General features: G+C 40.1%; 1 protein-coding gene across 2 annotated transcripts in view; it reads left to right on the top strand.

The window, feature by feature from the left end:
- TMEM74 (transmembrane protein 74) overlaps positions 1-17,746 on the top strand; it is a 34,857-nt gene extending 17,111 nt beyond the window's left edge. Inside the window, exons 1-2 of one of the 2 annotated variants that reach the window (XM_055314402.1) lie at positions 8,689-8,740; positions 11,257-17,746. In XM_055314402.1, coding sequence (XP_055170377.1) covers positions 11,295-12,212 — 918 coding nt within the window. In that variant the 5' untranslated portion in view covers positions 8,689-8,740; positions 11,257-11,294 and the 3' untranslated portion in view covers positions 12,213-17,746. Of the gene's footprint in view, positions 1-8,688; positions 8,741-11,256 lie in introns of those variants that run through there. The other variant, XM_055314403.1, reaches the window with a different exon arrangement.
- Positions 17,747-18,157: the final 411 nt, after the last annotated feature.

The raw sequence follows: 18,157 nt of genomic DNA, 5'->3' as shown, positions 1-18,157 counted from the left end.
TGGTGCTCTGATGGGTGTATAAGGGCTGAATTAGAATGAGATATAAAGAAATTAGTGGTCAATTCTACCCAGGGTGGGGAAGCATTAAAGAATTTTATAGAGAAAACCATGTTCTAGCAGAGTTGACTTATACAGACAAGTTGAGGGAATGGAGTTCAGAACCAGCAAGTCTAAGTAGAAAAGGCAGCTTTGGAAGAAGGAATGCTATGAGTACAACTGGAAATATTCAGTGAATTGCAGACAGTTTATGAAGTTGGAATGTGTGCTGGGAGGTGGGGAAGAAGAGTTTGGCAAAGGCTAAGTCATGAAGACCTTTCTCACAACTAAGCTTCCCTAAAAGATGTGTGGGACTGTCAGTGGGGGAGAAATCAGAAGAAATTTCTAAAATATGAAAAGCATATATTATTGAAGACACATTAAAATATTTAAATTAATATATAAAAACTACTATATATATATATATATATGCCTTGTCATATATATATATATGTAAAAAACACAATGAAGCAAATAATACTCCAGAGCCATGTTTATATATTTATAGGAATCCAACTTGGCTATTCCTCTGTATATATCCAAAAATATGAAATACAGTTATAGAGTGTTATTATGCTTTTCAAGCATGTTTATTTTATAGAAAAAAAGACAGTGAGAATGTGGGAATAAAACTCAAGTAGAAAGGTACCTTAGTTTAAGTATTGAAATAATATCACTGAAAAGATTAGCAATAATTATTATGATATGAAAAATCTAAAATAAAACTTTTATTCTTCTTAATAGTAAAGGAAAGCAAAACACAGTGATTGCTTAAACCACTCTCTACATAGGTAGATAACCAGACCCTATCTGTCCACTTTCTGAGCTCCTTTTTGGCCTGCTGCAGCTAAGGAGAAAAGACTAACTATTGTGCCAAATAAGCTCAAAACCTCACTGCCACAAAAGAAGTTTGTTTTATGCTCATGTCTGAGTCTGACATGGATTAAGTGGCTCTCCTCTGAGCTGTGATTCAGCAATCCAGGTTGCTTTCATATTATGGCTTCAAGGTCATTTTAGCATCATACAGATAGCAGATAGCATGAAGAGTAAGATGGACAGAAACATTAGACCCTTAACCACTTCCTCCCAGAAGTTAACACACACCATTTCCACACATATTCCATTCAACAGAATGGGAAATGTGGCCCCACAGAGATTCAGGGAGTACATCCACACTTGTGGTTGTTGTGTCTGGAGGAATTGGACCTTTTATCGCTATTTCTCTTATTTCTCATAACATTCATTGTCCTGAAGCCCACTTTAGCATAGCTGCTTTGGTCTCCTTCTGATTAATGTTTGCATCGATATACCTTTTTCTTGTAACTTATCTACATCTTTATATTTATATCTCATTGTTGTTATCTCTTGCTTGCACGATTATTATAAATTATTTGACTAGGCTAGCTCCTCTTCAATCTATTCTCCAAAATGATCTTTTTAAAATTCAAATATGATCTTATTCTACTTAAAAGCCACCACTGGTATTTTGCTGTATTTAGAATTAAGTCCACACACCTTATTCTTACTTGCTAGCCCACAGGTAATTTTTCCTCTCTTGACACTTCCAATATCATTACTTGACATTCTTCCCTTCACACTTTATATGGTGTACATACTGAATGTTCTTCAGTTGCGTTCACTTCTCAGTTCTCACCATTAATCATGCTACCTCATTCTTTAAATGGCTAATTTCTTTCTATATATGTCTTACCTAGATATTGTATCATCTAGGAGTGCACTTTGACCTGCCAATTCTGAGTTAGGTACTCTTCCTGTATGTTACCACTGTATCATCTATTCCTCTATCAGAACACTGATGAAATGGTATTATACTTGTCTGTTAATTTGGCACATCCCCCACCAGATTGAAAACTCCTTTGAAAGTTGGGATGTATTCATTCAGTTCACTACTCTACATCTGGCACTTAGTATTAGAACTTTTGACATTTAATTAATACTTGAATGAATGGCTGAATTATTGAATGTTATTAATGACATGAACAAAGAATTTATGTGGAGTATCCTGGTAGTATGGTATGGGGTACTGTAAGATCACACATCTGGCCACCCTCCATGCTTAACAATATGCCAGGTGAAACCAAGCTAGAGGAAACGACCTTCAAGTTCTTAAGCTAGACCAAATCCTTAGGTTGATATAACTTCTTAATGCAAGATTCAAATCAGGCACTTGAAACCTGAATCCTGTCTAAAGGCATGTTTATCTTATTATGATCTGCAACCCACAGAAGAGAGCATGAAATGAAGAGAATCACCTCTAATAATTTAGCTCAAAGAGAATAACCATGTAAGCACATGTGGGTCAAGACATGCCATGCCCCACAAGCCTCTTTTGCCTTCTCCAAATCACTATTGCCTCCATCCCTTGAAATGGTTGCCTCTATCTTGACATTTATGGTAAGCACATTCTTGCGTTTCTTCATTGTTTTGCCAATATCCCAAAATATTCTGGTATAGTTTTGCGTCATTTACTAACTTAATGGAATAATACTGTTACAATTAGAATTTTTTAGTGGCTAGCTTATTTTCTCCATTCTTACTCTTGCTTTTTTTTAAATCCATATTTATTAATTCTATCCTGAATGCACACATGGTACTTGGATCAGAGACAGATTATCATTTTACACTTAAAGTAATGACCTTGCAGTTCCTAACACCGCACGTTTTACTCCTGGGACAATGTAATGACAGCAAAGTCAAATGCCCTATGTATACAGACTTCAAAGTCTGTATCACAGGGGAGAATCTGAAAATTTGATTTTGTCTGCTTACCTACAGGAGCAAGAGAAAGCTGTCTTCTCCTCTCCTCCTAAAAGGAGAGAGAGAAAACTTTACTCCAAGAATCTCTGAAACCTGTTTAACTTCCATGTCTTTTACTTCACTTTTCTATTTTTCATCCTTTGTACTTTGTTTGAGATGTTTTATTGAACTGTCTCCAATTCACTAATTTCTCTTCACGGTGTCTAACTTCTTTTCTTTCTTTCTTTCTTTCTTTCTTTCTTTCTTTCTTTCTTTCTTTCGACTTTATTTATTTATTCATGAGAGACACACAGAGAGAGACAAAGACATAGGCAGAGGGAGAAGCAGGCTAACTGCGGGGAGCCCAATGCAGGACTCGATCTCAGAACCTCAGGATCACAACCTGGGCAAAGGGCAGATGCTCAACCACTGAGCTACCCAGGACCCCATAATTTCTAATAAGAAATTATCTTTTGAGTTTTAAATTTTTATTATGTTATTTTTTATTTTTCATTTCCAGATCCCTAAAAAATTCTAAATTTTGTCTTATTTCATTGAGCCAGTAAGTATAGCAATTTAAAATCCTCCAGTATCTGAGGCTTCCCATTGGTCCTTTCTATGGCCTTATGTTTCTGTTAGTTTTCATGCATGTGATCTAACCTGATGTGCTTGGCTTTTTTGTTTGTTGTGCTTTTTATCTTCAAATTATAGATTCTTGGAAAGTTGCAAAGATATTACAGAAAGATCCGTGTACTCTTCAGCTTCCCTCAAATGTAACTATGTAACTGTATGGAAGATCAAACCAAAAAATTGTCAGTTTACCACATGCATATATTCATGTAACCAGGACCATGATCAAGAAACAGAAATGTAAAAAAAAATAAAAAATAAAAATAAAAAAAACAAGAAACAGAAATGTACATATACATATATACACATATAAAATTACACAGTGTGTGACCTTTAGAAATTGGCTTTTCTCATGGCTATTTTTTTATTGTGAGTCAGTATATTTTCATAATTGTTTGTAGAATTAATCTGAGATGATGCTATAGTTTTCATTTTGTTTTGTTTTGTTTTTGTTTCAGAGAATGCTGCTTCTGCCAAGTAACTGGTGTCCTAACACTCTGAAATTATTTTGGTTAAATTTTAGGGATTGACATTTTAACAAACTGAGGTACGCTCCCTGTGAGGGCCAATCTAACTTCTGGCTCACATTGCCAGCATGCAACCTTTCAGGATTCCACCCCAGAGTTTAAGGAATGGAGCAGATTCACTACATCCTTTCTTTGGCAGCCTCAGGACTTCAATCCCCAATCTCCTTACCTCCTCAGCTTTTCAACTCTTCCCTCTGTAATTATCTAACATCTCCAAGTAAAAGGAAGCTCCAAGCTCCTAACTTGACATTCTGAATCTCTCTTCTTCTCTAGATTTTGGTCCAGTAATTTTTCTGTATCTTGTTAAACTTGCATGTCTTCAAACACATGATTTTTATACATTTTGTCTAGATTTTCTAATTATCCTCAACAGTGGGTGGGTCTAAATCACCTAGTTTCCTATTACTGGAAATTAATGTTTCCTGTAGTTATGTTTTCTCTGACCCAGAAAAAAAAATTTTAAATTTAAATTTAAAATTTAAAATATTTTGAATTGTTGAATACAAATTGGAATATCTGACTTTCATTGATATTTAAATTCATGCAAGACAAAAGTCAGGTAAAGCAGTTAGGGGATACTGCTCCCTTTAGGAAAAAGCACTTGCTCTCAATTTGGCTGCAGTCTCCCCAGACCCCAACTGTCTGTACTGGGCACTTTCTTAATTTAAATAACATGCCTGCCTGGCTACTGTAAGCATTCTTATTTAAAGGGAACTTTTTTTTTTTTAAAGATTTTCTTTATTTATTCAAGAGAGACACAGAGAGAGAGATGCAGAGACACAGGCAGAGGGAGAAGCAAGTTCTATGCAGGGAGCCCGATGTGGGACTCCAGGATCATGCCCTGAGCCAACAGCAGACGCTCAACCACTGAGCCACCCAGGCGTCCCTAAAGGGAACTTTCAAATTTAATATTACTTTTTAGTTCCTAGAATTTTGTTACTAAATGAGATCATTACTCTAAATTTTGGTCATTTTATACTCTTCTCTTCCATCATTCAGAAGTCCCAGCTTGGGGTGTAAAGTAAATCATATTCCTTGTATTATTGTCATTAAATGACTGAGCCTCTATAGAGCCAATTCTAAAAATGTCTTTTTTACCTCCTTATAGCCTAGTCTTCCCTAATAACTCTGAACCCACTAAGGATATTTATTTATAATCAGTTCTTATTATTATTGCCAAAGAGAGAAAACTGGAAACCATCCTCAGTCATCACTATAAAAGACTTATTGTTGCAAATCTCTTCACTACCCTTGATTCACTTAGTCAAATTACTTCTCAGAATCTATTTTTTCTCTGATCAACATAGTGTCATCATGAATGCTCCTCCCATACCTCACAGAGTATAAATACACTAACAAACAAACAAAAACCCATGACATTTAAAAAATATGCAAGGTTGAAATTATTACCTAGACTTTAATATCATAGTGTTAATTGTTTTGCCAGCACATACTGAGAAGCCACTGTTGCCCATGTATTTCACTGTTTGATGCTCATGTGCAGTTTTGAAATTATAGAAAGAATATATTGGTTCTCAAGGAACTTAAATTTTATCTGGGAAGAGACACCACATACAAAGAAGTATAAAACATAAATGAAGTAAGTCTATATATGCAAGATGACTATATAAAAGGAAATGCCTTATGCCAATTAGAAGCATAATGAGAAACTGGGGGTGTTGAGCAAGAAAGGCTCTTGAAAAGTTCCTTGGTCAGATTTCGAGGTAAGTTTTAGACATGGACGTAGGTGAGGGAGAGGTGAAATTATTCCAGCAAGTGGTATTTTTTGCAGAGCTTTTATTTCCAGGAACTCAGTCAGTCTACATTTATTCTTTTTCTGCAGAATTTTGAATGAGAGTTTGTAGTATGTGGCAGAGTTGATATTTGTTAATAGTCATTAATATGCAGACAGTCAAATGTACTATCTATAGAAATAGGACATGAGAGACAATCACGTGGACAGATAATCATCTCCAGTGTCAGTCCATTCTCCCTCTCTCTATCCAATAGAAATATTGCACTCTCTGAAGGGGGTAATAAGACATTTAATATATGAATATTGACCTTTATGAGCTTACAATTGCCGCTAGAGGTTTAGGCACCAAAGTGGGCAGTTAAACAGTATGCAGTAGTTACCTAGACATATAAGAAATGTCACAAGGCACTGGTTGATAAATACAACAAACACCAGGGCTGACAAGTCTTAGTAAAGTTCACAAGAGGCAGAACCTTTAGGGGCCTGGCTTGGAGGAAAAGAGATTTATGAAAGAGATATAACTTAGAATCACTTCAGCAGAGAAACCGTAGAGGTCCTCTAATCCAACTAGATGAACCCTTTCTACAACATCACTAATAAATGGTTCTTTCGTTATCCTCTCCAGTAATACAGAATTCACTTTCATGAGACATCCTATTTCACATTCCAGGAGAGAATGTTATTTCTTATAATCAGCCCCAAATCAACCTCTTTATTAAAAGTGATAGTGCTATCCAAAGCTTTCCAGTCCCCATGTCCATCATCCTCAGGTGATTCGCTGTATTACAGACGTGCTGGCTTATGTATTCCCTTGGCCATCCTAGCTGTCCTGCTGAGCCTGCAGTAGCCACAGCACCAGAACTATGGCCATGAGAAACCTCTTATGTTTATCCTAGTGCAATAAATATTATCATCTCTCATGCATGCTCTACTGTGAAGCATTGCTCAGTACAGCATGGTGGTGAAGAGATACAGGTTCTGGAATCAGACAGACTCAAGTTAGAATCTTGGCTCTGTCAGTGATTAGTTCTCATACCTTGGGACAGAGACTCCACCTTTTTAATCCTCAATTTCTACATCGCAAAATGGGTACAATGACATGTGCTCCCATATAGAATTGGTGTAAGAATTAAATATGAGAACATATTAGGGCTAACAAGTGCTATTATTGTCATTGGTTCTGCTTTTACCCTTTTTAACCATGATACATACAGAATTCCTCTTCTTTTTGGGAGTCTCAAATTATTTAAAGCTAGTTTTTGTTTCCTGTAACTCTCCTATTACTAAATATCTCAAGCTCCTTCAGCATCGTCCTGTCCAAAGTGAGTTTCTTCAATTTCTCAGTTGCTCTCTTCTAGATACCCTATGATGTCTTTGTGTTCCCTTCTAAACATAAAGTACTAAAAGCAGAATGTACCCCTACAGGTATGGTTTGATGAGATAGTCCTCAAAAGGGTGGAAGGAATAGGGGATGGAAGGAAGGATATTCTCACTGGAGAGCAGAGTAATAAACAAAGCAGAAGAAACCACAATATGCATAACATGCTTATCAACAAATGGGCCTAACTGGCCAAAAGGGAGTTATGGGGGGGAAAAGATCTTATGGAGCTGGACTGTGAAGTCCCTAGAACTATGATACTATGGATTCTATCACTATAAAGGAAAACTAACAAAATTGTCACTGTGGAAGACTTATCACTTGAAAGCAAGCAACCACAGAATTTATATGAGCTACTCACAAGTAGAAAAAAGTTATAAAGGGTTATAGCCCTTCTTTTGTTTCCCATAGATGAAAACAATCAATAACCCCATAATAGTCCCAAAGGCAATGCTGAAAACTTGGAGATGATCCACAAACGGCACACATTCCCTTTGGCTGTTGGCTGGTGCAATCCACTACAGTTAGAAAGATTGGTGACCCAAAGAAGTTACTTTGTTCTATCCTGGGAGTCATAACTCAGAAGCTTCATCTGCCGACTTCCTTTATTCCCAACCCTTTCTTTTCTAGCCTTCTGATCTTTCTTCCATTCATTCAATTTGCATAATTCTTGGAAACTTTTGGAGCTCATGCCTCACCTCTGCTGAGTCCTGGGCCCTCTGAACAAATTACTAAGCTTCTTTGTAACTCAATTTCCTCTCGTGTAAAAATGAGAATTTTTAAATAGGATTTAAAAATAAATTGTGAACATTAAACGAGTTAATGTACCTAAAGTGATTAGAAGAGAACCTGGAAGTAATAAGTATTATTTATGTTAACGGCCGTTATTTTGGATCATGCAACAGACACTAGACACTTGGCTAAGGCACAGGGGATGCAATAGGCAAAAAGGAACAAATCCCTCAATGGTGATGTTTCTCCTGATTGCGTGGGCAAGGCAATGACTTTGGAAGCATATTCCCGAATAAACTTTCTTGTCTCTGTAACGTTGGATGAAACACTTAATTCCTCTAAGCCTCATTCCCTTATCTGTAAGGATGAGGATTAATAAAATCTTCTTCCAAGATCTGTTCTATTAAATAAGACAAAATAGGCATATTGCCTGGCACAGTGTTGGAACTACATATACATATACATATACTCCTTCCCCCATAATCTTGTGGCCGCCGTACCTGAGGCTGTAGGACCCAACCCTGCGTTTAGGATCCAGGGATTTCTTCTAAAGTGATGAGCAGGAGCATGGACGTAGAGCAGGAAGGGCAAAAGCCACGGGGAGGGAGAAAGAGCGAGGTGGGGGAGGCCGGGAGACCGCCCCTGGACTACATCTCCCGGGATGCTCAGCACGAAGGAGCGCCCGCCCGCCCGCCCCGCCCGGCCCCGCCCCGCCCCGCCGCGCCCGGCCCCGCCCCGCCCCGCCCCGCCCCGCCGCGCCCGGCCCCGCCCCTCCCGGCCGGCGCCGCAGGCGCTGCCCTCCCGGCGGAGCCCGGCGGAGCGGAGGCTCCGGGAGCGGCGGCCGGCCGGCCTTCGGGCGACTTCCCCGCGGAGCCGCGCCGGGGGGCGCGCGGTGCTCAGGCCGCACGGGGCGGTCAGGCGGGGGTGAGTGAGGGCGAGCGGGGCCGGGAGGAGGCGCTGGGGCGAGGGAGAGCCCCCGGGAGCCTGGCGGGGCAGCGGAGCGCGTCCCACTCTCTGCCCCGGGCGCTCGCCTTGCCTCGGGCTGTTTGGCGGTCGCAGCCCGACGCCGGTGCCTCGAGGTTCACCCGGGACCGACGGATTGATCCCCGCACCGAGCGCGCCCGCCCGCACCGGCCGGATCCGAGGTCGCCTCCCCAGACCGGCCTCGCCCGTCAGTTAGCTCCGTGCAGGTGCCGGTGCTCCGCGCTGAGGCAGGCGGAGGAGGCCGGGAGCGTCCCCTCGCTCTGAGGTGCAGTTTGCGGAACCGCGCGCTTAGCCGGAGGGACGAGAGGCGGGAGACGGAGGCGAAGAGCCTTTCGCCGGTCCCATGGGGTTATCCATTCTCTGCTGGGGATGGCAGCCGCGGGCTGTGGAGCTGCCGGCGAATCGACTGTGCGGCTCGTATATCCCCGTGGAACAAGCGGAGTCTGTCTTTTCTTAGAGAGAGGCGCAGGAGAGGGGAATTCAGTGGAGATTTCTGTCCCTCTTTGTTATGAATTGGAAGCCCCGTACGCGACCCTGCCGACTTCATCCAGGGTAGTCCAGTGTGAGGAGTGGATCGGGCCAGAAGTCAGTCAGAGCGCCTCACGTCTGAGGGAGCTGCGAGACTGTTTTTCGTTTCAGGAATTGATCGAATCCGTTATCGTCGCTTTATCCATGGACGGATCCGACTGTAGGGATCTGTGTCCACTTGCTAAGGGAAAGCTGTGGTTGGTTGGTTCAGTTGTATGTTTTTCGCACTTGGTGGGTTTTGTTTTGTTTTCCTGTTTCAGTTACAGAAAAACTTCGATAATGGAAGTTAAAAAAAAATAAAGCAAACTAATATAGAGCAGAAAACTGTGGATTCCCTCTCCCATATTTTAAGTGAGTTGCCAAGTAGACCTTAGGTAAGCATTACTTGTGTGTGTGGGGGGGGGGGGTTGCCAGCTGTTGGAGCTGCAAATTATTTTTTTTTTTAAGATTGTACCTATTCATTCATGAGAGACACACACAGAGAGAGAGAGAAGAGAGAGAGAGAGAGAGAAGCAGAGATACAGGCAGAGAGAGAAGCAGGCTCCATGCAGGGAGCCCCATGCGGGACTCGATCCCAGGATTCCAGAATCACATTCTAGACCGAAGGCAGGCGCTAAACCGCTGAGCCACCCAGGAATCCCTGGAGCTGCGAATTTTTAGCATAATAAGCCCCAGCACCATGGGTTAAATCGATTATTGCCAAGAATTTGGAAACAAAATTAAAAGGGCCCTTGCTTGTAACTGCTGTACTCGGTGATAGTGGAGTTGTTATTCCTTGGAAGGATGACAGTTTCTGCTCAACCCAAAGTTCTGTCACAGAAGGATCCCATGCTGCAGTGGGAGTAAGGCATGTCTGGAGACAAATTTCCAAAGGTAATTTTGGAACTATGTTAACAGCTTCTCACCTGTTTCCCTCAACAGAACTGTGACTCTGCAGGTTTATAATTTGTCTTCACTGTCAGTTTACTTCTAAATAAAAACTTCTGGATGGCCAATTTCCCATGCGTGTTTGTTAGCCAAGTGTGCACAGGGAGAGGAACTCAGACCCATTCAGACACAATGAGCAAGAGTAGCTGATCTGTACCTAGACCAGGTGTGGTGGGGAGAGGAGGAGTGGAGCAGGCTGCCCCATCAGGTCTGGCTGGGATCACACGGTAAGGCGAGTTGTCTCCATACTTGCCAGTCCAGAACAAGCTAGCATCCTGTAGCTGCTGGGGCTGAGAATGAAAGCACAATGAACAAGCAGAGGGTTTTGTACACACAGGACCGTGACTTAGGTCAGCGGATGACCTTAAGTTTAGGAGATGTGGCCGGGTATCTTTTACCCACTTCAGAGCTACTCAGTCACAATGCTGAGCCCCAGTGCCAGTAGAGCCCACCGGATAGTGCCATATTTGTTCTTCCACAGTGATGCTCTAAAGCTAATCAATATTAGGATCTGTTCTGAACTAAAGATAGTGTAAAGAATTTAACTGAATTGTTGAGAAGTGTGTGCTTCCCCAGGTTTTCCAGAAAATCTCAGCTCTGCTAAAAAAGGTCCCTGCCTTTCTCATTTGTGTCTCTCTACAGGAAACTTGCCTTCTTATTTGAGGGATCCTGTCACAGAAATGTGTGAGTCCTTGGATAAATTTGGCTTGGTGACGGCAATGCTTCCTTCAGAGACACTGCTACTTCCTCTGTGCTCCTTTTCTACCTCTACCCTGACCTAAGTTTCTCAGTGTCAATCCCTCTGCTAAGTCAGAGGATTTGCCCTTTTCACACTTTCCTGCCACCAGATATCCTTTCCTTTCTTTTATCCCTTTTAGGAGGAACTGGGGCTGGAAGTGTCAACAATTGTGACCAAAAAGGAGATGGGGACCCCAGGAGCGATACTCCTGGTAGTGTAGCCTTAGCCACTATTGGGTTCTTATCTGTGTTGCTGTTGGCAGAATTTTCAGAAGCTGCTGGGGGATGTCTGACTTGCTCGATGGAGCTCCACTGCCTTGCTAAGAAGAGCAGCCAGGCGGTCCTGTGTGATGCTGCAGACTGGCATTCAGGAGGGCTTCCTGGTGACCAGGCAGATGCAGCAGCTGTCAAAGCTGCTCTCTGCTGCCAGAGACACTGTATGTCGACACCCAGAGCAGCTGAGACAGAAGGATCTAAACTTCGCCCTTCTCCAGCATCCCCCTCCTCCTCCCTACAAGACAGTGCTATTCAGATAGACTCTTTGCCGCCAGGACCTCTCAACTCAGGGAACAACCAAATAACGGCAGGCCGGAAAGTCTGCAACTGCTGCAGCCAGGAATTAGAAACTTCTTTTACCTGCGTGGATGAGAATGTCAACTTAGAGCAAAAGAACCGATGTTCCCTTTCAGCAAAAGGAAGCAGTCATCTGGGAGACCTTGGCTGGGGAAATCCAAATGAGTGGTCCCATGAGCCTGCCATATCCTTGATATCTGAAGATGAGGATGATGTAAGTTCAGAAGCCACATCTTCAGGGAAGTCCGTAGACTATGGTTTCGTCAGTGCCATCTTGTTCTTGGTCACTGGCATCTTGCTGGTGATCATCTCGTACATTGTCCCACGGGAAGTGACTGTGGATCCCAACACCGTGGCAGCCAGGGAGATGGAACGCTTGGAAAAGGAGAGCGCGAGGTTGGGGGCTCACCTGGACCGCTGTGTGATTGCAGGACTCTGCCTGCTTACGCTTGGGGGGGTCGTTCTGTCCTGTTTGCTAATGATGTCTATGTGGAAAGGGGAGCTGTATCGTCGCAACAGGTTTGCCTCTTCCAAAGAGTCTGCAAAACTCTACGGTTCTTTCAACTTCAGGATGAAAACCTGCACTAATGAAAATACCCTGGAACTGTCCTTGGTAGAGGAAGATTCTCTTGATGTACAGAGTTAATTCTGGTTGTGAGCCTAGTGAGAATCTGCATTAGCATTTTATTTGAAAACAAACCACATTTCTTAAAATGAACAGTGCAGTTTATTTGCTTAGCAAGATAGGCTTATTTCCCAAACCAACAGCCAGTGAGTGTTTTGGTTCTATATGTATTTTTTATTTAGAAGAAAAGCTGTGTAAGATGCATTAAGAAACTACAACCAGCTATACCTGTCCATCTAAAGAACTGAGATTAACTAATCTATAATGGCCATCAGTTTCTATTTCAATAGCAAAATATTTCTAACAACGAGTGTACAAATGATTTCTTTTACAAGGTATATGGGGTATTATTCTTTGGACATTAGGAGGTCCTACACACAGTAGGACCAATTAGTAACATTTTATGAAATAGAACTTAAGTACTAATCATATAATAAGGCTTACATTTAATTCTCAAAGGTGCTTATCCATTCTCTTGCTAATTCTTTTCTTCTTTTAAATTGGCTGAACACTAAAATATAGGGTTTTGAATTTGAATATTTTGAAGCTTGAGGATGTTGATTATTTTTTAAAATGCAAAAACACATCTGTTATATTTAAAATTACTCCTGTGCTCAGAAGTGGTAACTAAGTCATTAGAATCAACTTGCTAGGAAAAAAATATAAATCATTATAAGACTAATCTTAATTTAACCCAGAACGGTAGTGCCAGATTTTAGCCAGTGTTGCATGCTCATTCTCTAGATGAAGTAAAATTAGTTGCTCATATAAATTTCATTTTCTTTTTGTGGTTTAGCCATCATACTGGCCACCCAGGCTCTAGAATTCTTTCCTGGTTCTCACACCAGAGAGCCAAAGCATAAGACGTCCATAATATATTTCCAGACATAAACCTCTAGGCAGGTCTGAGTCATGATTGGCTCACACACACCCACGTGATGTTTTGTTGTTGTTGTTTGGAGAAATACAATTGCAATACAATTGCAGCTAGACTCTTAGAGACTGTGCCTAGAAGCTGGTATCACTTACTCTAGGCCAAGCAACAAGCCATTGCCATTGCCCTAGGATGGCAGCAGTCCTTAAGCCCACAGCTGAAAAATTAGAAGAACAGCAGAGAGAAAGAGTAAACACAGAGATTCAGTGGGAACTGCATCCTCACTAAAACTTATCACCTCCTAACAGTGGTCTAAGTATCATTCTTCTTTTTTTTTTTAATTTTTAAATTTTGTTTAGAGATTTATTTATTTATTAGAGAAAGAGAGAGAGAGAGAGAGAGCACAGCAAGGCAGGGAGGGGCAGAGGGAGAAGCAGACTCCCCACTGAGCAGGGAGCCTGATACGGGGCTCAATCCCAGGACCCTGAGATCATGACCTGAGCTGAAGGCAGACGCTTAACCTACTGAACCACTCAGGTGCCCCATAAGTATCATTCTGAGTTCCTCATCCATGCCCTCAGTAACTGTGAAATCTTGCCTCATAACATTCAAACTTGCTCGATGAGATTCATGATGAGCAAAGTGGTCACAACTTTGCAAAACACAACCAGTGTCCACACTATCTCTGTACCATTATGGTTCAGAAAGGAGTAGAAAAGACAGACTCAGAAATAGCTTGCATTTTACAGTTAATCCTTGAGGTGTTTCCATCCTTCCACTGTAAGAGCTGTTTGAACTTCCATCGGTGGGGTCATTCGTAAAGAGGACTGGAACTTGGAACTTTGGATGGAAGGGCAGAAATGGGGAAGTGAGAACACAATTTCTTGATAGATTCTAAAGCCTAATTCTAATGCCTAAAGTTTTTGTTGTTTTTGAGGATTGTGGAATACGTGGATGACTTTGGCTGGCAGAGTGTGTGACTCAGGACATTTATGTGAATGAGTTCTTGTGGCTGTCAGAGATTGATCTGATGAGTTAGATACATTGTGTGTTACTAAGGATTTAAGATGAAATGGAAAAAGAATCAGAGGATACTAAAAAGGGAGAGGGCAGGCATGTGAAAGAATTATTAGGTAAAAATGAGAAATTACATGGACATCAGAAAAAGCTAGATGTAGCTCAATTTGAAAAAAATTGGGAGAATATAAACATGATTTTTGCTATCTATTGCTGGGTCGTTGTGCTTTCTGAACAAAGTTCTTGTTTTACTGTGACTCTCATGATTTATGTTGAAGTTGACTTATCAGCAGTATAAATTTCATATTCTGAAGGTCTATAAATTGTCAGATTCTAGCTTGTTTAGGGATCCTCTTTACATGAAAGTTGAGGCAATAAGTTAATGATATCCTTGGCTGGGTGAGTAGGTCTGAGCTGTGTGTCTTTTGTATTTTTAAAAAATACATTAAAAAAGTACATGCTTATTCTTAGAAGCTAAGTGGGATCAGCTGAGTTTTGCTTTATTTATTGGTGAAACATAGTTAATTAGCTAAATTGCAGACTAAACTGAATTAATGTACAGCCCGATTTTCAGCTCATGAAGGAAGACAAATTTGAGAATCAAGTGTTAGGAAGTTTTTCAATTTTGTAAAACTGGATAAAGGAGAAAAATCTGAAATTTTTCATTGGGAAACATTTAATGAATCTTAACAGTGCTACCAAATTACATACAGTTCTGATGTGATCTAAAGGATACACATATCTCCCATTATATCTATTTGAGTTCTAATAAGGATAAGATATGCACAAGGAAAGACCTAACAAGTCAGAATGCATTTCTTCCTCTCCTTTCTTAAAATTTTAAAATTGAAATATTATAATTAATGCTTATTTATTTCAACAACATTATTTAAATCTGTTCACGTATAGGACACATCTTTTTTAAGGTTCTACTTATGTGATGGCAGACCATTACTCCAAAAAGAAGCAATTCAGAAAATCATCTGGATGTCTCCTTTAATGCTGTATTGACAAAGTTCAGCTAACTGCCTTAATCTGCTTCCCTCCACTATTCAGTTGGGTAGCTCTTGTCCATCCTACCAGTGCCTGAATTCAAGATGAGGATTACTTGAATTTAAAGTCATGGTAACACAGGCAACAAAAACCCCCTGAACTTTAAGACTCTTTTGTTTCCAACCTGAGTCAGAGGTTTTTGGCTCTAAATGTCTTTATTTAAATTTTTTTTTTAAATTTTTATTTACTTAGGATAGTCACAGACTGAGAGAGAGAGGCAGAGACATAGGCAGAGGGAGAAGCAGGCTCCATGCACCGGGAGCCCGATGTGGGATTTGATCCCGGGTCTCCAGGATCGCACCCTGGGCCAAAGGCAGGCGCCAAACCGCTGCGCCACCCAGGGATCCCTAAATGTCTTTATTTAGAAGTACTTTGGCAAGATCAGGTGATAAACGTTATAGACATTGAACCGATGATGGTTGTGGTCTTGCTGGTCTTGGATCCTTCATGGATATTATGACCTTACATGTATCTCTTGAACATGGTGCTGGTTGTTGTTTATGAGAGTTTCTATTGCTAGAACTGCAACAGCAACTTCTTTCAGAGGTCCATGTTTAGGTCTTTAACTTTCTATCAGGTTTCAAAAAACTAAACTCTAAGTCACTTTCCTAATCTTAAAAGAAAGCAGCTCATTCTTTAGCAATGTGGTCCAAAGGAGTGAATACCAGAAAGAAAGTTGACTTTCTCCAGTACCAACTGGGATCTACATGCTGCTTATGGACAGTTTAATCTTTCTAATAACTTTAGTAAACTGTTCCTTTGTAGGGCACTTTAAACTGTTTATAGTAGAGCTGAATGTTTTCTCTGCAATGCTGAGGGTCCTTTCTAGCCATTTAGAGCTCCAGAAGCAGACCACTTATTGGCCTCCTCAGAAGAAGAATGTCTTTTCTCTAGGCTTCCCATTTCATAACTGATTTATAGTTTAGAGGAATGTAGGACTGCTTAGTACCATGAAATTCTTGGTGGCTGTGGTGCTTTTATCCATACAACTGCTATGCCCCTTGGTTCTATTTTACTAGATACCTGCCTGGTATCAATATCACATGCTTTGCTGTCTGCTTAAAATATCTGAGTCCATCCCTCTCATACTTATTTGTTTTGGGGACCCAATTGAACCAATGCTCGCACATGTCCTTTGAGGTGCAAATTTAGACAAAGAGACTGCCCTACTAATTGTGCCTTCGTTTTGCCTCCCAGTGTAAGGATAGTGATTGAGTGAGCACTATGCCAGTGGGGTGTCAGGAATTAGGGTCTGAACCCAAGTGGCTCTACTTTTTGTTACTTCTTTGTGACAGGCAGAAATTCTAGGCAACAGCATTTGAACATTTCAGCCTTCATATGTGCGAGAGGCTTATGCAAAACCTTACCTGGATTAATCATCTAAAGTTAAAGGAAAAAAATGTTCTATATATTTATTAGGAGCAGGTTTTTCAATCTGAAGGTCAGATTCCATTGCAGCAATTACTGCTACCACAAAAATGTGGTCTGACAAAAGAGATTCACAACCTTCACCAGTGGTTCACCTATTCAACAAGATTTAATACCACCAGCTAGATTCCACTGTGACAAACGAATAAGACAGATCTTTATAGTTCTCTGCAATGGGGTTTGACCTTTCCCAGAATTGGGCATAAAGAATGACTACAATGAAAAGAATTATAATGAACTCTCACTGGCTTTACCCAGTATAAAAGGGTTCATAAGAAAGAGAATTAACATATCATTATCTTTCAGCTGATTTTCAGCTATATCATTTTATGGTTCATAGTATTCTAAAATATTCTCTCCTTCCAACTTTATGGGCAGAAGCCTTGGGAAATAATTTGCCTGATTTGTGCACTGACACTGTAAAACATAAGATGTTTTTTTTAAATATGTAAAATTGACTTCAAAAATCTGTGGCTTACACTTAAGAGCATACCTGTGGTTTATGTTTGTTAGTGTGTAAATTTATGTCCAATCAAGTCTCTGTATGTATTAGAAGAATGTTTATAATTATAGAACTGTAATATCCAAAGCTATTGTTAGAATAATTTTCTTATAGGAGATTTGGCATGCCTTAATGTTGACTTTAAGGACAAGAGAAGTCTTTTACAGGTCATGAATGAAGAATTTAGAATCAACCTCAGAATGAGATGCCATAGTTACGTAGGTCTCTTTTGGCTGTTCAGCATCTCACAGATGATTGATTTATTTTTTTAACTGTGCAATTTCAGGCTCATAAGAGTGTGGCATATTTAGAATTTATCTTATCATGAATTAATATTTTATTTCAAGGAAATATGGGCAGCAGAAAGTATTTTCCTTTGCTCCAAGTTTTAGTAATTCTCCTGTGTTTCAGGAAGAAAACAGCCTTATTTTCCCACTGCCATCTTCCTGCTTCCTAGCCAGGCTGGGAAGAAACGTTGTACAAGAAAGCAAAGATGGATTATTGCTATACAGTATATTTGAGAGTTTCTATTTTGTGGCTCTCATCGTGCTTTTAATTTTATTTTTCTTGCCAAATAAAAATAATTTGATGTTGATTATGTGTTTTAATATGCAAAAAGGGCAGTTATTAAGGTTATGGGCTTTTTTCTTAGGGCATGTGATGCCTTATATGTTAATAGCAAGTGTGTCATATCATTTTAAAATAAAACTATTTATTAAGATATTTCATTGTGTTTGTTCTTATTTATTTAAATCTGAATCTGTGATGCTGATATTGTCTTTTAAAATTATATTTGAAATTATTTGTCCAAAAAAATTAATAGTAATATTTATTCTGATTCAAATACAACATTCTTCTTGCTATCATTATCATTGAACAATGTAAACCATACCTTATTATTTTACTTTATAAGAAAAAAATCAAAGATATTTGGGTTTACTCAGTATTGAACTTAGAGTGTGAATTGCATGATGTGAAAAAACTACATGAATTGGTATTTTTTGGTATTTTAAAGAATACTCATCTAAATATCTAAAAAACTTTTAGATGAGAAAAAATATCAAATTAAGTTATATTCCTGCCTTTAAACTT

The sequence above is a fragment of the Nyctereutes procyonoides genome, unplaced genomic scaffold (assembly GCF_905146905.1).
Source record: "Nyctereutes procyonoides isolate TBG_1078 unplaced genomic scaffold, NYPRO_anot_genome, whole genome shotgun sequence".
NCBI lineage: Eukaryota > Metazoa > Chordata > Mammalia > Carnivora > Canidae > Nyctereutes > Nyctereutes procyonoides.
The sequence above is the reverse complement of the archived record's forward strand: the minus strand, read 5'-3'. Positions and strand labels throughout refer to the sequence as shown.